General features: G+C 38.4%; 1 protein-coding gene across 3 annotated transcripts in view; it reads left to right on the plus strand.

The window, feature by feature from the left end:
- The window catches only part of LOC132113553 (teneurin-2-like), a 364,954-nt gene that overhangs the window by 320,936 nt on the left and 21,867 nt on the right, over positions 1-22,151 (plus strand). For 2 of the 3 annotated variants that reach the window (XM_059521369.1, XM_059521370.1), the window contains 6 exons: positions 8,567-8,772; positions 9,039-9,234; positions 10,389-10,490; positions 13,346-13,540; positions 16,507-16,707; positions 16,824-17,009. In XM_059521369.1, coding sequence (XP_059377352.1) covers positions 8,567-8,772; positions 9,039-9,234; positions 10,389-10,490; positions 13,346-13,540; positions 16,507-16,707; positions 16,824-17,009 — 1,086 coding nt within the window. Of the gene's footprint in view, positions 1-3,471; positions 3,595-8,566; positions 8,773-9,038; positions 9,235-10,388; positions 10,491-13,345; positions 13,541-16,506; positions 16,708-16,823; positions 17,010-22,151 lie in introns of all 3 variants that reach the window. The other variant, XM_059521368.1, reaches the window with a different exon arrangement.

The following is a 22,151-nucleotide window of genomic DNA, read 5'->3' on the forward strand; positions in this document are numbered from 1 at the left end:
GGGCAGAGAGATTGTGAGTTGAAGAGTGAGACAGGCAGAGATATTATGAGGTAGGGAGTGAGACAGGCAGAGAGATTGTGAGGTAGAGAATAAGACAGGCAGAGAGAGTGAGGTACAGAGTGAGACAGGTAGGGAATTGTGAGGTAGAGAGTGAGACAGACAGAGCAATTGTGAGGTTTAGAGTAAGACAGGCAAAGAGAGAGTGAGGTAGAGAGTGAGACAGGCAGAAAGATTGTAAAGTAGAGAGTGAGACAGGCAGAGAGATTATGAGGTAGGGAGTGAGAGGCAGAAATATTGCAAAGTAGAGAGTGAGACAGGCAGAGAGAGTGAGGTAGAGAGTGAGACAGACAGAGAGATTGTGAGTTGAAGAGTCAGACAGAGAGAGATTATGAGGTAGAGAGTGATACAGGCAGAGAGATTGTGAGGTTAATAATTAGAGGCAGAGAGCTGAGACAGGCAGATAGATTGTGAGGTAGTGAGTGAGACAGACAGAGTGTGAGACAGGCAGAGAGATTGTGAGGTAGAGAGTGAGACAGACAGAGAGTGTGAGACAGGCAGAGATATTTTGAGGTAGAGAGTGAGACAGGCAGAAAGACTGCAAAGTAGAGAGTGAGACAGGCAGAGAGCGTGAGGTAGAGAGTGAGACAGGTAGGGAATTGTGAGGTAGAAAGTGAGACAGACAGAGCAATTGTTAGGTTTAGAGTAAGACAGGCAAAGAGAGAGTGAGGTAGAGAGTGAGACAGGCAGGGAGAATATGAGGTAGAGAGTGAGACAGGCAGAAAGATTGTGAGGTACAGAATGAGACAGGCAGAGAGATAATGAGTGAGCCAGGCAGAGAGATTCTGAGGTAGAGAATGATACAGGAAGAGTAAGATAGGCAGAGAGGTTTGGTAAGATCTGCCATTATATGAAGAACATGAGAGATTGTGATAGTTGCGGAGAGGGTGAGACAGCCAGAGATAGATTGAGATGGTGAGTATTGAGAGACATTTAGTGAGTGTGTGATGTATTCAGAGATATCCTAAGATAGTGAAGAACTGAATTGAGATACCAAAGCAGAGAGTAAGACAGCATTAAAAGAAGAAGACAATTTGACTTGAAGAGACAGTGATATGGCCAAAGAGAGGTTTGTGAAGATCTATGATAGGATGAAGGTGAGAGACTGAGATACTTAGAGGGTGATAAAAGGAGAGAGAGTTTGAGACAGTTGAATAGAGAGTGAGACAAACAGGGAGAATGGTATATAGTCAGAGAGATAGATAGGCTGAGCGAGTGAGACAGAAAGAATGAGAGATAAAAGGTGAGACAGGTAGAAAGATGGAGGCATACAGAGAGAATAAGAGACAGACAGACAGAAAGAATATGAGACAGGGGGAGAAAGTAAGGGAGAGTGTCAGACAGGTTAAGAAAGAAGAATAGAGTGGGAAAGAGAGAGAATGAGACAGTGAGAGAGAAAGACAGAAAGAGTTAAGACAAGCATCAGAAAGAGATAAAACATATCCAGTTCAGTGGAATAGCAAGTTTGTATAAGAAGAATGAAGCAGTAAAGGAATGCACAATGTAAGTCATACATGAGAGTAACATTGCCCCTCCATATGAACCTCCTCCTGTGTTGCTGTCTCTGATGACTCACAATCTTAGCCCATCTTTAACGCCACTGTGAAGAACAGATGACGCAGACAGACAGGGGCAAGAGATAAAGCACAAGATCCTGCAATCAGCCTGAGACTGCGTGTTACAAAGAGCTTCCTCTCTCCCGCGTTTCCTGCGGCACCTCTGGAGTTCAGCAGACTAAGCGCTCCTCTCTCTTCTGTTTGCGATAAAAGTTTCTTGGCATAACTAGAAAGGACGCGGGTTGGGAAGAGATTCGGCTGACAAACTGCACACAGGCCTTGGAGCTAATAGACCAAAATAAGCTCCACAGGCACGAAAAAGAAACAACAGCCGCTCAATACAAACAGGAAAGACAGAGAGAGATCTGCTTTCTTTCAGCTGTCACTCAGATTGTCGCTGAATCATGCCAGCTCAACATGAAAGCTCTGAATGCTGTCAGGATTCTGCTGCTTTTCTGCCTGCGCATTTGTTAACTTTTTTAACCTGTTGAGGTGCAAGTAATTCCTACACACATGGGTCTCACTGCTTGCTTCTCTTTCTGTCTCAGTCTTTAGAAGTGCATCTACATCATTTCCTCAGGGCTCCAGTGATTGAATGACTGGAATAAAATGCAGACACACAGTTAAACTGATTTTGTTAAAGTACCAATTAGATCTGTCACCCAGTTCCTTTAATCTACTCACAGAAAATCATTTTGTGGCACTTTCTATGAAGGCTGTATATATTACATTACAAACTGTATTATATTATCACAAATAAATATTATTTATGAAAAGTTATAACTATTTGTGGCTATGCCTGTAAAAAACTACAGTTAATTAACACATAAAACAGTGCAGCACATTGTTGTTGGTCTTGTGCTGTTACACTTTACACTATTTAAAAATGTTACCTGAAATAGGTAAATATTAAAATGCATCATAATTGACAATTATTATAATACTGCAATTATTTAAAATAACATGAAATGGATTAGTATGTCCATTATGATGTATTGTAATTCTTATATTTATTATATTGCAGAAGGCAGTAAACAGTAGAAACGGAATCCTTTTTTGTGGGTTAAATAAAGATTATTGGAGTATGTTTTACAAGAACAAATATATATTTTTATCTTCAAAATTTCACATTCAGTGCAATCTGCTATTTGATGTTTCTTTGTAAACACAAACAATTGTAAAATAAAATAAAAAAAAATATTTAGTATGTAGCTAAAAGCAATATTACGTTATTTCATATTTGAAATATTTAGTAACTAAACATGCAAGCAGCAGGTCATATGTTGGATTTTCAAATGATGACTTCAAAATTGGTGTACAAAGTAAATGGAGCTTGAATAATATTGTAAAAGGTATGCTGTAGTCAGGGAACATTATTATTTGTTTTATTTTTTTAACATTTCTGATATAGGGAGGACTGCATGAGGATTTCAGAGACACTGAGACTAGTTTTATATTTGCACACTTGCCGCTGTGACATATATCAGACTGACAATCAAGTGTAAGCGTCCCATGAGTGACAGATGGCATCTCAGTCAGTCAACATCAATCAGTCATGCAATCAATAAAAATGACTATAGTCTGTCTGTATTTATTTATTTTTTTTTCAAGCCCAAAATAAATTACTTTATCTCTCCCTGACTGCACCAGGTTTAACAGATCAATATTATACATTTTAGTTGTAGCATTTTGTTTCATTTTAAATCATTTGTGCTCTTACCGTGAAACAACAGTACAGAGTCGTCTTTGCACAGTCCTCAAGCTTTTCTTTTTCTGGCTACCTTTCTCATCTTGTATACCTCCACTGTTTACACTCTTTCTTTCTCTGTCTCTTTCTATTTCTTTCTTTCTCTCTCAGCTATGAATCTGTTGGGGCTGAACTGGCAGCTGAAACCTGTGGTTGGTCCCATGCTGAACAACGGCTTGGGAGCCGGGCTGCCCAGCAACAGTGATGTAGCAACAGCGCCCTCTGGAGGCAGAGGTGAGCAGCACAGCCTCACAGCAAGCTGCAGTCCCGCACGCTCTTTTCCGATAAGAAGAATGTTAGGAGTATAACAGAATAACACAAAGGGGGATAAAACCCTATAAACTACATTTAGAAAAAAAAAACATACAATGCCCTGTATATCAGTTTGTTTGCAGCTTGTACTCTATATTTTGAATATTGTTTAGTAATTTGCTTCTCTGTCGCACACTGAGGTCCCATCATGACTGCACATTTATGCCCACACACACTTCTCTGCCTGCTTCCACGATCGACAAGGGATATTATTCCCTAGGTTTCATTTTATATAGCCATGTGACAAGTCATAAGAAACCAAGTATCCATATGATTAGATCGAGCAGCAAGGCATTGTGGGACAGTGGTGCTGGGGAGGTGATTATTTTTCAAACTGTGTTACGCAACGAGAAATGTCAAAAGGGCTTTTCACACTGCGCTCCCTAACTCTGGGTTATCATCATTTTAAAACCCTCTTTTAACCGTGGGTAAAGGAATGCTTCACAAGTGTTACTTGGATCGTTGTAAAGTGTTCAAATGTTACTTCTAGATGCTTTGTATCCGTGTTTCATTGTATTGAATGCTTTGGACAGTCACAGAAACACTGAACATTGTATAAACAGTAGTTTCATTGATTGAGAAGAAAAAAGGTCAGATGATGGAAAATGCATTAATTGGAGTGAAAAAGTGACCATTTTATTCTCATTTATATTTAAAATAGGAAAAACGTAATAATACAAGGCAATATATGAGAATGTGCTTTTATATAATTAGGTTGCATGCTGCGTTCATCTATGGAAATAAGAATGTTATCCTGGGGTTTATGAATGTACAGTTTGAAACTTCAACTTATTATTACCCAAGATACATTTTAACCCCAGGTTTATAAGTAGTGTGAAACGCAAAGCAAGGATTCCTTTTATCTGGGGGTTTAGAATGACTTAGAGTTAACAATTTCTTGCGTGAAAAGCCCTAGATAGTAGTACCTCTATACATATTTATTTCTGTGAATGTGGACATAATAATCTTGCATTTGTAATCAAATTATGTTTACAAGTGTGGGTACTGTATTCTGCACAGTGTGCTACAGTACCTTCTATACTGCAAATTTTGCAATAAGTATTTGATCCTCCAGGTATTACATGCATAACAATTGAAGTAGTAAGATATGGTATAGTAATCCTACATGATCAGCACATCATCATAATCTACTGATAATCAGGAATCAAACTTTTAAATAAAACTGACAAAGATTGTAAACAAACACTCATGAACTTCCTAACACAACCCTTTGGCATGCTCTATTAAAATCGATTGCAAGTCAAGTCTCCCATGCAAAGCTCAGTTTATTTAGCAGAGTTGCTGTCTATGTAGTTTCCTCCGAATTAGTGAGGGTAGAAGGTTAGGATGCTGTCTTGGAAGGCATAACCTAGGTTATTTATTTCTATTTGAAAATAAATGTAGAGTAAATACATTTTCACATTGTCTCATTTTTCTTCTCCTCTTTCCTCAGATCTATGTAAACATATCTAACTCTGTGATTGAATATGGAGTATGTTGTATAATAGTTTGCTGTGTTTTTGTGTGAGTGTGTGGGTAACGGTGAGATTTGAAACAGCTCTTCATCTCAAGTGTTTCAATCTCATCCCCTCAGCATGTCGGTGTCAATTCCATCCATACAAATATGACTTTTCTCTTGCTCTCTCCCTGTCGCTCTCTCTTTTTCTCACATGCAGACATATCGTATTATACATAACAGTGAGATTTCATTAATCATACACAATCAATTCTACAGTACAGCTTTGAGGCAGATGTTGCCGGTTGCTTTGTTTAACGATAGAGCCACATATAATAATCTTGTGTTGTTTCTTGTCTGGTTGTTTTGTTGCTTTTTCTTCTCTGTCTCTCTCATCCTCTGCTGCGTCTTTGTGTATAGCTGTTATCCTACCTTATTGTCTGGCATATTGTGTTGAGATGCTCTTATCTGGGCTTCTGCGGGATGATTTGATGCTCTGGACTGATCTGTGAAATGATTTGTGTGTGCTTTTGCCTGCTGGCTACATTAGCTTATGATTGGCCTCTCTGCACTCGGCTGGATTCTGTTATGGTACTTGATGCTGTGCTTACACACTCAGATTCAGATGTCTTTTATCTCCACGATAGCTCTGGTCCAAAACCTACAGTTTATTTTTATATTTATACAGTGTATATTCTGTTTACAGTATATTTCTTAATATAAACACAGTAATTATCGCTTTGTCTTCTGTTTTTGATTCATTCTCACTACTGTTCAAAAGTTTGGGGTCAGTAAGACATTGATTGATTGATTGATTGATTGATTGATTGATCTACTTACTAAGGCTGTGTTTATTTGATCAAAAAGACATAAAAAACAGTGATTTCATGGGGCCCAGAAGCCATAGCAGTGCCCCTGGCTGCATAATGTTTGTATAAACCAATTTTTTTTTCTTCTTCTTTTGAAAATTTCAAAAGAACCTAATTTATTTTAAACAGATATGTTTTTTTTTTTTTTTGCATTATAAATGCCTTTACTGTAACTTTTAATCAATATTCCTAAATAAAATAATGATTTAATTAACATTAACTAAGCACATTATATATTGAATTGTTTGCATGTTATGTAATTCAAAGAACTTAATTTTGCTGCCTACTAAAACATCAAATTTAGCAAAAAAAAAATTGTTTTGATTATACATAGATATAATTAAATACTAGAAATATAAATGAATAGGTTATATAATTAAAGTAATTAATATAGCTAAATGAATGAAGAACTGAAAAATGCTGAATAAATTCAATTTACTTTTTTTATTTACAAATTTGGGGCATATTTATATTTAAATTTATATTTATATTTATTTGTATTTTATGTTCTGTATGACTCTGCCTACATAGAGTGTTCCAAATAAATTACTTAAGACATGCTGTCCTAGTGTTAATGTTGCCTTAGTAATATATAGTGTTACCTTAGAAGGTAGCTGTCTGTGGTTCACTATGTTTTGGTACAGAGCTATTGTGTTTTGTTGTGAAATAATTCTGGACTTTTGCTTCAGCCACGGCCACAGACTGATCGTTCCTTCCCTAAGGAAATTCTCTTCCGGCCTCCCCGCTCTCTATTTTTCTTTCTTTAGTTCCATTTCTCCTCTGTCCATGCTGTTCTGTATTAATGAGGGGGGCTATTTCATCTCCTGTTGCGGCTGCTCCATCCTGATTGTGTTTTCATTGTTCTTTATTTCCTCACCATTTTTCACAGGTTTTCTCTGTCAGGGCTATGGTCTCCAGTGTAGATCTGACCTGATTTCTGGGGAGCTGTTTTAGTGTGTGTGTGTGAGAACATCACAACCATAGGGACAGAGGGAATCTGTTGCACGCAACCTCCATTTACACTCGGCCATTGCCGCTAGCTATGAGCAAGAGATAAGGAGAATAAAAGAAAGAGTGAGAGAAAGACAGAGAGGGAGAGAACAACCATGGATTTTCCATTAAATGAAAAGTGGATAACAGCTTGTGTGATTATGTTGGTAAACAGGATGGTGGTGTTGACATGCCGTATGAGCCAAAGCCTGAGGTGGAGAATACATGAACCCTCACTATAGAAGAGATCTCTCTCTCAGGCTGAGAGTCCATGAACACCAGAGACAGGAAAAAAGAGGGAGAGAGGAAGTGAAGAAGATGATAAATAAAAAATAAACAGGTTCCAGTTTCACTTTTAGAAATAGGTTCCTCGCAGCACCCTAAAGGAACACAGAACCTATAAGGACCTACTTATGTTGTACTGTAGAATATATTTATAAACCTTTAAAAAGTTTGCGGTCAGTAAGAAGCAAACACACATTGAGTTGATCTAAAATGAGAGTAGATACATTTATAATATTACAACAAGAAGAACAACGAAAACTATTATCTTGAACTTTCTATCCATCAAATAATCCTGAAAAACAATATGTATATATATATCAAAATTTTTATAAAAATATTGATCAGCATAACTGTAAGAAATGTTTTTGAGCAGCAAATCAGCATCAGCTTATTAAAATGATTTCTATATGATCACTGAAGCCAGGAGTATGATTCAGCTTTGTATCACAGGAATAAATTACCTTTAAAATGTATTTTAAAAAAAAGTTTTAAAATGAAAATATTTCTATAATATTTTTGATCAAATAAAGTAGCATTAAGAGACTTCTTTCAAAAACATACAAAAATAAAAATAAATCTTATTGACCCTAAACCTTTGAAGTTTGATAGTGAATGACTCCTTTACGTAGTCCAATACATTCCATATGAGAAATAAAGAAAGACGGCAAAGAAAAATACACACAGACACACATATATAAACTGTATATATAAATTCACATTCTACATTTCTTTCATTGAATGTACTATTTCACTCTGAAATGCATCACATCGTGAAAGTAAAATTCTTTATGAACGCTGTTTCATGTCGACATGTAGACTGTAGGTCTGAAAACCAAATCTCAGTCAGAATCACTGATCACACTTTAAGACTTATATCATGTGACAATTCCAATAAAGCTCAGCTTCGTAGAAGCAGCCATTAACAGTTCATCTTTATAGGTTATTCCTCAGTTCTTCTGCTAGTTGGATTTGAAAAACCAGGCTCAGATATTCAACAAAGAAGCCCCTATTCCCTGTCTCTCTCTGGCTCTCTGCTGTTTATCCTGATACACTCTCGGCTTTCTTTGCGCTGGGTGGGTACAGTGAGGTTATGGGTAAAAAGACTTCAGGAAGTAGCATTTGTGTTTTTCAGCTTCCATCAGATAAGTGTGTCCCAGAGTGAAAACACATTTGTGCTGTTTCCTTTTGTTTTCTGTTTTCAAAGCAGCTACCGCTGAATCTATAAACGAGGGGCAGTTGCAACACAGCCGAGGTGAGAGATTGATTTTTTTTTATGCTTTCCTCTCTGTCTCAGGGCCATGGGCTGCTCGTAACAGCAGCATAGATACGGGCAGCCTGGAGGTGGGAAGGCGCGTGACCCAGGAGGTGCCGCCCGGGGTGTTCTGGAGATCCCTGATGCACCTTAGCCAGCCTCAGTTCCTCAAGTTCAACATCTCCCTGGGCAAGGATGCACTCTTCGGGGTTTACATCCGCAAAGGGCTGCCGCCGTCCCATGCACAGGTGCGCACACCCTTTCTATTTACAGAGAGGCCACTCTGTGAAGTCCTTTCAGGGATAAAAACTCCTCTTTCATCCCAACAACGGATCAATCAGTCATGGCAAATACATTTTAGAAGTCACCAGGTGTTAGATAAAATCATTTCTATAGCTCAACTTCAAACTATCTCACTGTTTGATATGTATGGATGCTGTCAAACCACTAGAGATCACGAAAAATAAAAAAATCCCCTCTCGTTTCTCTTGTTTCTGCATTTCTCCCTCTGCAGTATGACTATATGGAGCGTTTGGATGGAAAGGAGAAATGGAGCGTAGTGGAGTCGCCCCGTGAGAGACGCAGTATTCAGACAGTGGTTCTAAACGAGGCCGTCTTTGTACAGTATCTGGACCCCGGCACATGGCACCTGGCTTTCTACAATGACGGCAAGGAGAGGGAATCTGTTTCATTTAGCACAGATGTTCTGGGTCAGTTACTCTAACACTGCTTAAACTCTCCATTATACATTAACTTCAAACACACACTATATCACTCAGGTGTGACAAATGAGAAGATACAATAAATTTGCTGTGATAAGCAAACTTGTGACCATATTTTTTATATAAAAAGTGTTTTACAACAAAATCTAAAGCAAAAAAATCATAACCAGCGCAACTGATCAACAAGAGTAATAATAATGCAAATTTCATCAGCACCAAAATAGCATATCAGAATGATTTCTGAAGGATGATGTGACACTGAAGAATGGGGTAGTGATGCTAAAAAAATAAGCTTTGCCATTACAGGAATAAATTATATTAAAATTAGTAATTTTGCATTGAAATAATATTTCAGTTTACAGTTTTACTGTAATATTAATCAAATAAATGCTGCATTGGGAAGTATAAGAGACTTCTTCATACCAATCATACCAAATCCAAACTTTCGAAGGGTTGTTTAAAAAAATTAAGCATAAATAAAATAATATGAAAATATATACATATAAAAAATAAGAGCATAAAATGCAACATCCCTGCGTTGTGACATTGAATGGCACATACGTTTACGAACAACAAATGTGTATTTCAAACTTGTATTTCATAAATGAAGTCTAATAAAAGACCAGATAATTTTGAAACATTCATATTTTGGACAATTGGATTCATAGGTTTCAGTCTCTATAGAATTACAGGTAAATGCTTCCTTGACGTCTAGTAAAAAGGAAATAATTAATAATGTCATTCTATTAATGTTATACCATTTCATATATATTATTATCCACTTGAAATGAGATAAGGCTCTGTTTTATGAATATTCACATGCATGAATTCTACGAATAAGTGGTGTCTCACCAATTAACCTTGCGCTAATCTACTGTGATATGGCCTACTTTCATTGCAGTGATATTACTCATGGCTAATGAAATGGTGTGTGATGCTGTTTGAATAGCTTGTATCAATAATGACCAGAGTCTGCCACTAAAAAATAGAGTGAAGAGGGACAGAAAACTCAACTGAAAGAGAGAGAGGGAGGGAGGGAGGAAGCAGCAGAGGAAAAGACAAGATGAGAGCTGGATGTGGTGGTTACAGCTGTCATTACCATCAAAGTGGCCTTTTTTAGAAAGGTTTCATTCTTTTCACAGACTCTGTGCAAGAGTGTCCCCGCAACTGTCATGGTAACGGAGAGTGTGTGTCAGGAGTGTGTCACTGTTTCCCCGGGTTCCATGGCATGGACTGCTCGAAAGGTAAGAGACACTCCAATTACAACCCGAACTCTGTCGTACAGCAAGAGAGAGAGCATGAGGAAAAAATAGCGACAGAGAGAGAGAAGTGAGAACAATTTTTACTTCCCTGTCACTCATACTAGATATATGGAGAATGATCCATTGAATTCGTATTTAAAAGTATAGTTCACCCCAAAAATGATCGTTTTGTCATCTTTTATCCACCTAATGTCGTTCCAATCCTGTGTTACATTCTTCTTTAGAAAAACAGCAGTGGAGCACTCTTATGAAGTCATTTTGGAACTTGACAGCTCAGACCTTGAAACAAATGACTGAGATCAACTGCAACAACCATTATTCCACAAAAGAAAGTCATTCAAATTTACAATAACGATATAATGAGTAAAAAATGACATCATTTTAATTTTGGGGTAAATAGTGCTTGGGAACAGTAGATTAGCATTAGCATTATAGACATATTGAGCTATAGTGCTTATGCTGGAGATTAAGGGCCCTATTTTAACGATCTAAACGCAAAGTGTAAAGCGTACGTCGCAGGTGCACTCAGGGCGTCTCCAAATCCACTTTTGCTATTTTAACATGTAGGCATATATATATATATATATATATATTGTAGGCTAATTAAATATATATATATATATATATATATATATATATATATATATATATATATATATATATATATATATATATATTTATATATTTATATTTAATCAGCCTACAAAAAAATAATATGCATTGCAATCCTTTAATTTTTTATATTTAAAAATTATGCCAGACTTTAGACCAGGTTTGAGTTGGTCTATGGCGCAGTCTATTTTCAGCTCCTTAAAATAGCATAGCGCCAGCAATGCGCCTGAACACAACTCTGTTTTAGACCATCACACCCATTGGTGCGCAAAAGCATTTACTAATTATATGAAGTGGTGCTTTACGCGAAAGTGCGAACGGTGCCGGACTGAAACCAGCAAACACACTTGCACTGCTCCTTGCGTCGGATTGCGCCGGGTGTATTATAGGGTCCTAAGATTCTCTGTCCTTTTCTCCTTTTCTCTGTACTTCGTCTGTCGATAAAATGCACATAAAATGTAAGTAATGCAACATAAAGCATGCATACTAAGGTCCAGACAGACATTAAAAAAAAAACATGCAAAAACAGATGCAAGGGGGAACAGCATTTTTTTTTTTTTTTTGCCAAAATGCCACCAGCAGTGGGATTTAAAGAGCTGAACACATCAAAGATCTGTGTTAATCTCAGCGGTTCCAATGGCTCTAGACACTCCACAGCCTTGGGTTTAGCCCAAGAGTCCAGACACCCTCTAGATGAGTGTGTATGTGTGTGTGTGTTTCTGACCTAACTATACGTTTTGGGACCAGTTTAATTAAATAATTCCCAACTTAATTTATGGACCATCATCAAAAGAAAAATGGTTGATAAATAGACTAAATAACATCTTAATTCAACTATGAAACTGCCAAAAGTTTAAGAGGTAAGAGATTGTCTGAAGTGGTTATGATTAGATGTTAGTAGTAAGTCCCCATTTAGATAGCTGGGTAAGTGTGTGTGTGTGTGTGTGTGTGTGTGTGTGTGTGTGTGTGTGTGTGTGTGTGTGTGTGTGTGTGTGTGTGTGTGTGTGTGTGTTTGCGTATGTGTGTGCGTGTGTGTGTGCGTGTGTGTGTGCGTGTGTGTGTGTGAGTCCTCAATAGCAGTTTGACTGAAAAAACATTTACTTTGTTTGCATACTTTTCTATAGACAAGGTGCTTTACTGTAGTTCTATGACTCATCAAGAAACTAAGATCTATGTGTTAGTTCAGGTCTCTCTCTCTCTCTCTCTCTCTCTCTCTCTCTCTCTCTCTCTCTCTCTCTCTCTCTCTTTCTCTCTCTCGCTCTCTTTCCGAGGCATAAGGATGATGAATGGTGGTTCCTACAGCCCAATATCTCCCATTGTTCACCTGGGAAGGTCATGATTAATAGTTTTGTTACTGCAATGTTAAATTACATTTTCTTTCATTACAGTTTTCTCCAACCTATCACAGCTATACACTCCCTCCACTACTGCTGACCCCTGTGTGTGTGTGTGTGTGTGTGTGTGTGTGTGTGTGTGTGTGTGTGTGTGTGTGTGTGTGTGTGTGTGTGTGTGTGTGTGTATTAATACCTTTACACAATTTTTAGGACATGTATCATGCTGTTACCATAGTAATATTATGTATTTGGACATGCACCATGGAATTATGTTTTTAGGACATGAACAATGGTATCACCATTTTTTGGACATGTACAATATCATGATATTATGATTTAACCATATAGGTTTTGACATGTATTATGATGTTATCATGTTTTTAGGACATGCAATATGGTATTATTACTGTTTTTTTAATGTACACATTTACAAGTAGTTTTGTGGTATTTTTTGGAGTAAATCTTGAAATACCATTATAATCCCTTAATACAGTAAATGACTATGGTTACCCCCCCCCAAAAAAAAAAAAACTGGATAAAATAAGATGTCAGAATAAGATAATATTCCACCAAACTGATTGTAGTTGAAAGTGAGTTTGATGCCTAAAACTTAAGTTTTGGTTCATGCTTTGTACATATGTTCTCACTGTGAGCCTTTTTTGAACAAAATGTTGTCAGATATGTACTCTGTCCTTTTTTCCCTGTATCAAACCATTCAGAGACAGATTACCACAACTGCCTTCTTTTTACTCTTCGTGAACTTACACAGATTCTTTGTAAACATACTGAAAATCTCTTTAGAGACAAAACATTGCAAAAGAAATGATTAGGAAAGCGTCAGATGTCACTCGTATCGAATCATTCCATGTTTTCTTTCTGTTTCTTCCCAAGCGGCATGCCCAGTCCTATGCAGTGGAAACGGTCAGTATGACAAGGGTTCGTGTATCTGTTATAGTGGATGGAAGGGTCCGGAATGCGACGTTCCCATCAGCCAGTGCATCGACCCCCAGTGTGGCGGTCATGGCACATGCACAGAGGGCTTATGTGTTTGTTCTCTGGGCTACAAAGGAGAGAATTGCGCTCAGGGTGAGCATATATGCATGAGTGTGTGCGTGATAATGTAGATTTGTATAGATGTTGTTTCTTTCTCAGTGGCTTAATAATACCCTCTATGGCTGTAAAAGTTGTGTTCTGTCCATGTGGCTACTTGAAAAGGAAAACACACATTTTCACATATTCAAACAGTCATCTTTGGCTGTTTCCCCAGATTCACTGGTAAGTCTTAAAGGGCTCCCACAAAAAAAATAATAATAATACCTCGCAGATATGAGTAAATGCTAGAAAATAGAAAATATATTGATCTGGGTGGTGTGAACAATCATTTCAGTCTTGATTCTTTGCGTGTGTGTGTTCTTTAAAGTTCAGTGGCTTTTGGGTAAGACAGTGAGTGACAATAAGAAAGAGAGGAAAGTTAGTCTAAAAATGGAAAGCGAAGAGAAAGAAAAAGGGTAAGACAGAAGAAAAAAAGCTGAGGTACTGTATGAGGACAAAGGGAGAGGCTGGGATGAAAACAGCTAACAAACATAGAAATAGGTTGATGGAAAACAGAGTTTCAGACATGTCTTTGCTGCTTATTACAGAGAGACAGTGATGGCAGCTAAACAAACATAACAACAGAAGCCTCGCATATTAATGCTCTCTAATTCTCATTCTCTAAATCCCTAATTCATTATCAACAGTCTGGCATCAAGTCCCAAATTAAAGTGTTTAGAGGGGGATCGAAGATTTTTAAATGAATTATTCACCTAAAAATGAAAATTATGTCATTGTTTACAAATACACACATATTTTTTGTGTCCATGTAACACAAAAGGAAATATTTATTTATTTTCAATAAAATGAAAGCATATAACCCACAAGTGGTTGTCAGGCACCATGAATAATGAGAAAATTAACCATTTCTTTAGATGTGTATTGTATTTCAGTCAGATTTTGTAATGCAAAATGTAAGGTGCAAATGTATATAAATAACAGGACAATGATATTTCCAATGAGGAAATTCAACATATTAATGTCTAAATGAAAATCTAAAAATGCAAAAAGGTCACGGTTAGGTTTAGATTATAGGAAATATCTTCACTCGATAAGAAATAAGCAACAAATGTATGTGTATTAAAAGAGAGAGAGTGTGTTTTAGTGGGGCATGAGGTACTTGGGGTGATGAAGATCACAAGGTCAGCACTTTTGCTCCCTTCTGGGGTTTTTTTTTCGGCCATTCTAAGATTTCTCAAATTAGATATTAGATATAGATATTCATCATAAATCAATATCAAATGTCATCAGAGACATTTAAACAATTTACCTGAAGTGCCGGTGACACAGAAATCGATATCCATGATGTGCAGTTTCTGCAGCATAAACGTTTTGCATGATTGGTTTTATGTGCGTGAGGGGAAAGGAGCAGTACTTCTGTCAGCCGAGGCAGGCTGAGACAGGGGTGTCACGCAGGGGACCTCAGGGCCGGGTAATTTGCCAAATGGCTTTCTCACACTTTTCATGGCCAGATCTCTTCTTTCACTCAGCAGTCAATATAAATTTTTTGAAGCACCCCAAATGGAACATGTGAGAGACAGGGTCAAAGTCAAAAAGACAGAGGAAGGGAGAGTATGAAAGACAGACGGAGATGCTGAGAAAGAGAGGGTTGGAGAAGTGAGTGTGAAAGGTTCTAGACAGGAAACTGCCATTCTCACACTTAAGGTGTGGGATATTGATTTTTCGTGCTTAGATGAAAGACGTAGTATGTGCTTGTGCATGCTTTCTTCAAAATCCCAGAAAACCCAGTTATGTGTGATTGTACATCCCTTTGAATGTTCTCAATATCTAAAGATATACAGTGAGGACAATAGTAATTTTGTAACTGGTCTAATAATTAAATAAATATGTAAATATATGGGAAAACAGGACATTATAAGGTAAAAGTGACATGACACGTGGCCAAGTATATTTACCCATAATCGAAATTAGTGCTCTGCATTTAACCCATCCTAAGCGTGCACACACACACAGATCAGTGAGCAGCCATCCATGCTCTGACGCCCAGGGAGCAGTTGGGAGGTTCGGGGCCTTGCTCAAGGGCACCTCAGTTGTGATACTGAAGGTGGAGAGAGCGCTGTACATTCACTCCCACCACCTACAATTCCTGTCGGTACAAAACTCAAACCCGCAACCTTTTGATTAAGAGTCCAACTCTGTAACCATTAGGCCATGACTTCCCCCAACCAGTCAACTAAAGTTGTAGTTTGTGGCTTTTACTTCACATTTAATAGCTTTTAGGCTAGAATAGTAGTGTAACCCTTAAATTCTAAATAACATTTTTAGCACACAAATTAATTTAAAATGTACAGTGTTTCCTTCTCCTATGACCAATCTTGCACTCGCTAATTTTGTCCAATCAAATGCTGCATAGAAGTCCCTCATGCTGATACCTCATGCTTTTGACATAAAATAAAGTCATGTGCTGTGCCCGAGATTAAATACTTCCCTACTATATAGCATGGGAAAGCAGTTAGCCAAAAGAAGTATTTCCAAATTCATACTATTCAAAAAACAGTAATCGAAAACTACACAAATGATCTACTACGCCCTGGATTGTGGATTACACAGTTGATGGACACTTAACTATCCCATGAGGCCACGGGAGAGGATTTATGAATGGCAGTGAACTAATGCTTGTAGGTCACATGACAGAAACAACATGGCGGATGTAGTATATCTGAATTTCATTCATACTACCATATTCATAGAATATAGAACATTCTTTTTATTGGTCTCAAAGTAAATTCAAATTCAAATGTAATACCTCTCAGACTATTCAGACAGTATGCAATTTCGGATGCAGCCTTGACCTTTAAAAATGGGCAAGCAACATGTCCCACCACAACTTTTCAATAGATATTATGTCAACACAGGAAAGAAAACAGTAGCAGTATCATTGGGCTTTTACATTTCTGACTGATGAAGCCTCATTCATGACTTTCACCTTTTGTACACAGTTGACTGCCTGGATCCAACCTGCTCAAATAATGGCATCTGTGTGAACGGGGATTGCCACTGTAAACCAGGCTGGGGTGGACCAAGCTGTGAGCTGCCCAGAGCACAATGCCCAGATCAGTGCCATGGTCATGGTGCTTTTATTCCAGACACAGGCATCTGTAGCTGTGACCCCAATTGGATGGGCCCTGATTGTTCTGTCGGTCAGTCTGCATGTTTGATTGGATCTCAGTAATACAAATGTTTCATTTAATTATTCCTGATTTCTAATGTATGATATGTAAATAGTGATTGTAGTACCCTATTCTCTTCTCATCAGAGGTTTGCTCAGTCGATTGTGGGACACATGGCGTATGCATGGGTGGCTCGTGCCGCTGCGAGGAGGGCTGGACAGGTGCGGCATGTGACCAGCGTGTGTGTAACCCACTATGCGTGAAGCACGGCACCTGTAAAGATGGGAAGTGCGAGTGTGAACAGGGCTGGAATGGAGAACACTGCACCATCGGTAGGTATTCGCCCACCCTTGACCCAGGAACAGACCATTTCCTGCCCCCTATACTTACCATTGCAACAGACGCCACAGCAGTGCATCTGCTCTGCCTCTATTGCTTTCATGAACATTATAGAGTCCCTCCTTTTTTCTGTGCTTCAAGCTTAACGTGAGAGGGACCTGTTTTTGGATCATCGTTGTTGATCCTGGAACAACAATATTATTAACCAGTCAGATATTAGGGAAAGAGTTAGAGCTCAGTTTAGGGTCTAGAGCAGTGTTATTTTTTATTGCTCTCTTATTTTGGGGCTTAAATTATGGTTTGGGCCAGGAGTGTCCAAAACTCAGTCCTGGAGGGCCGCTGACCTGCAGAGTTCATCTCCAACCTACCTCAACACTGCTGCCTTGAAGTTTCTAGTATGCCTTGTAAGACCTTGATTAGCTGGTACAGTGACCATTGGCCTGTAGTTAAACTTTACAGGACAGTGGCCCTCCAGGAGCACGGCTGGACACCCCTGGTTTAGGCAATGGCTTCTTAAGGACCAGCAAAGGATTGATCCAAGAACATGACCTACTGTACATGCATGCAGCTCACGGATTTAGGGGAACAACACAAGTTTATACTGATGGTTCTAATTTTTCTCTTGACTGATCCAGAAGGATGGGATATACAGTACAATACTCTAAAACTACTAACATTAAGGCCATGTCTCAAATTCTGCCCAAAATGCTGTCCACAATTTGACAATATAAATCCAGAGGGATTGTAATTTACTGTAGAGTCCACAAAAGTATATTTACAGACATTTAATGAGGCTCAGAGGTGGGATGAGACTAAAATGGGACGATATTAAATGATTTAAATAACTGAAATCATATTTAAAAAATCAAACAAACTGCCAGTAGGTAACGGCAAGTCACTGATTTTTTACTGAATCATTCATTCAATTGATTTGTTTGAACGACTGATTAATTCAGGAATGAAGCAAGTGATTGTGTCGTTATGAATGGGTAATTGATTCATTGATTCACTAGATGTGTTTATAAAATGCACGTTCATGATTAAATGAAAAACAGCTGGGTTTGTTTGGAGATGTGCAGCGGCTTAGCTATGACTTTGTTTAAAAATATTTTTGTTTACGAAATAGAGCAAAATCAGGCGTTGTAGTCAGTTCATGTAAGTTTCTTAATATTAACTTATTGTTTATTAAACTGTTGCATTAAATCAATATCATATTTGGAAACTCCCTTAATAATCATTAAAAGCTGCCACTCACCTTAGTTCATTGTGATCTCACAAAGTTCCTTTATAGTCAACAAAGCTCTCTACACTGATTTACATTTACATTGTTATAATGAGAAGATTTGTGAGCTTGCATAACTCAGCAACTGAACAAAATGCCTTAGTTTTGAGAGGTGAGTGTTTCAAGGAATCAACAAATATGTATGTGATACATTACTCAATGCTGTAAAATGATGTTGCGAGTAGAAAGCTTTGAAGCTCCCCTGAGGTCAAACACAAATATGCTGACTGGGGCAGTTGCACTGGTACTCCTATGTACGTTTTCATAGTCGCACGCAGTAGTAGACTGTTCCTCTGTCTGGTGTTGGACTGAGAACAGTTAGTTGACTCAACTTAGTTGAGTTTGATCATGCTTCACACAGTGGAGGCAGATGTGTGGGCTGCTGGGTAATGAACAGTCCTTGCGGAGTAGCAGTGACTGATAAAAGGTAAAAGCGTCTTCACCTTCATAAGTCACACCCCTTTTTTTTCTTGACTTCATTCTCTCAAAAATAGACTCAAAAGTCAGAGCTTTCCTTTCTCTTATCATCTGTGGATATGTGTGTGCATGTTTGTCTGTCACTCCAAAGATGACATGAGCGACAAAGACTGAAAGTGCTTTGCCTTTAATCCTTCTCCCCATTGTACGCCACAACAGGAAGTCTGCCGGCTTTTTGTCATCAAATTCTTTCTGTAGGCTAAAAAAGCCTTGTAAATGGCTTCCATTTTCAGTTTCCATTTTGATTTCTCAGAATTCTTCTGTTTTTAACTGATTCAAATGCAACACATGTATTCATTTGTCTTCTTGTTATGACACATTTTTGTTCCCTCCGAATGTCCTCTCTGATGCAGACTTTTGGGATGGGAGTATTGAAGGTATTGTACCTCGTCGTACTGTGACTAGTGCTAGCTGCACTTTAGTCTGGTCGTGATTAACCCACCTCTGATAGCTTGGCTGCATAACGACTGTGTGCTTCTGTTTGTAGAGTAGCCGTGGTGGAGTAGAATGTTGTGTAGGTTTATAGTGCTAGTCTGTGTTCTTCAGCATCTGTGTTTTTATTCTTGTTGTCAGATGATAATAATATAGCTGTAATCATCTGTTTTGCACCTTGTTCCTTTTTAAATGTCCCTCTCCAACAGCATTAACTGAGCTACAAAAGTCTCCATTGACAATTCAATTCTTCAGAATGTGGGGTAATACTATACATTAGAGCAGGGGTGTTACACTCAATTTGCTCTGGCCCTGCAGAGTTTAGATTCAACCCTAATTAAACACACCTGATCCAACACATCAAGTCCTTTAGGATTATTTGAATACAAACCCTTTGTCCAAATACCCACACTTGCTGTCTTCGCACTTGAAAACTTGACTGCTTATATGATGTATTTCCTGTATTTGGTCCAAGTATTCAAGTGAGCATGAAGACCACAAGTGTGTGTAGAACTTTTCATTACCTGATGGGACACACAATAGTGTAAAAATGCAAATATTTACAGAGCTTTATTTTTATTTTCAATACTTTAATTTAAAATTTCTTAATGTCTGTTCAGTAGTCTTTATAACAGATGACACAATTTAATTTTGTGGTGCTTCTAATTAAGTAATAAAATGCAGTTGCAAATGTTGTACAAAAAACTATCACTATACCACTACTCATGTGCACCAATAAAATGTGTAACTCTTTGTTTTACTACCAAATTCCATTTAATATCTAACTATTACTCATTTTTAACATACATTGGAAAAGTTTCCGTGACCTCTCGCAAGATCTCTGCAGAAAGTCTCAAGATTTATTTCTACAACATGATGCATGATGGGATACACTAAGCCTTGAATACAGCTTTGGATAGTGTTGATTTAGTGTGAGTGAAGGGCACTTCACTTTGGTGTTTTTAAAACCTGGTACAGTCTTGCGCACTTACTTCCTGTTGTGTGCACACGCTCTCAAGTGGCCAAGTGTGGGTATTTGGACAAGGGGCTGGTAGATTATGAGTGTTGGAAAAAAACTTTGCAGGGCTCCGGCTCTCCAGGAATTTAGTTTGATTGTCCATCTTAGTAGTTAGTAAGCAGACATCGCAAATGTATACCAAGACTTATCCCAAGTAACCTAGTTAAGTTGTTGATTGAGTCAAAACGCAATTCATGACATATAATAATAATAAATTTCCATGCCAATGCAACCCCTTCCACTCCAGCAGGGCTCAAACTGGGAGCAGCCAGCATTGGGAGGCAGGCATTCAAACAAGGATGCTGAAAACTGAAATCTCTAGTGTCAGTTGCTAGTGCCTCTTGAGTACAAGGGGAGTGAGATTTTGCTGCACAACTCCCCCTAGCCAGCCCAAATAATCATGGTACAACTCAGTGTGTCTAATGCACTTAGGATTTTATGAATTCTACTTGGCAAAGGCTTGGCTCATGAATGTTAACTTGGTGATTTGATGGTTATCTTGCAGTGTCAGCATGACACAAAGATTCATTAGTCAAGTGATTGTCATGTTGTCACAACCAGACAGTCTTACAAGTCTATGAGGTCTGCCAGTCAAGAGCAACAGTTTGAAAAGAATCTTGCAGAGCCAGTTAGTTCTTATAACATGTTCCTAACTAGCTATAATCCTCCTGGGTATTAAGCTTTGTTACCACCACTGTAATGTAAGAACCTTAACTATACACAACAGCACCACACTTTTGCAACGCACTGGCTAAGCAAATGTGTTTGCATACTTGAATGTTTGTTTATGAGTCTTCCAGTAGCCTGTTTTTTTTTTTTTTTTTTTTTTTCCGTTTTTTTTTTTTTGTTTTTTTTTTTGATAGGTAGGATTTATTTCTGCATCTTTGAAGCATAAAATGGCTCCGTAAACATGTTAAAGGACCAGTCTCTCTGGAGCAACATGAGGCTAAGAGCCTAGCTCAAGAGTACAATAGTGATGGCTTCTTAAAGCAGTTGGAACTGACAAACTTTGAGTTTATAGACTTGGACTGGAACCACTACAGTACACCACCCCCATTCCCTCCAACTTTTAAAGGAGCAGAGCTGGGTCAACTACATGACTCTAAGCATAATGGGAATGCTTGCATTTAAGTAGACTGCAGTTTCAACTAGAAGCAGAGCAGCACTCATCAGGACACACTAGCTCCTTGCAGTCTGTTTGAGTCTGCCTTTATGTTTGCACAGAACAGCAACGCAGGAGGCAAGCCATCCTACACTTCTTCAAGTCTGCTTCAGACAAAAGTGCTAATTTACAGAAGGTACTGCAGAGTGGAGAAAAAGATTGAAGATTTTGCTCTACCTGAGGGATGTAGATCACCTTTGCGAGTAAAGGGATCGGGAGGGAGTGGATCCTAGGATAAGTGTAAAATTTCATGAGCTATTGGTGCAGAGTTGGTCAGGAGCAGTGAGCAACATTTTTACTGTGCATATTTCGGCACACAGGGGTGCAGGACCACAGGAGGCATGGTAATGACTTTGTCTCAGTGCCTGCCTGAGTTCCAACTCATGGGATGAATACTAATGGAGAGGCAGAAGTGTGTGTGCTTTTCTGAGAAGGGGAGTGCGGTGTGTTTGCAGGGAGAGCAGGATAACAAGGAGTATAATGCAGGCCCCACAGTGATCACCTTAATGTACATGCATCATTGGACAGGACCAAGTCTGGCAGAAGAGCTAGAGACAATAGTATATATAGTTTATATTCACATCTCTAATGGCGGAAATGATTGCAGATGAATGACCGCTTGAGGCATGGAGTTTGTATGCTGGGGTAAGTGGAAGTGAGTTGCACAAACACACGATTGGCTCATGGGTGGAAACCACGCCCAAATTAGATAAAGAAGCATGCAAGACAAATGCATTCCAGCTTTACCTGCACATCTGGATATT

This window comes from Carassius carassius, chromosome 33 (genome assembly GCF_963082965.1).
Source record: "Carassius carassius chromosome 33, fCarCar2.1, whole genome shotgun sequence".
Lineage (NCBI taxonomy): Eukaryota > Metazoa > Chordata > Actinopteri > Cypriniformes > Cyprinidae > Carassius > Carassius carassius.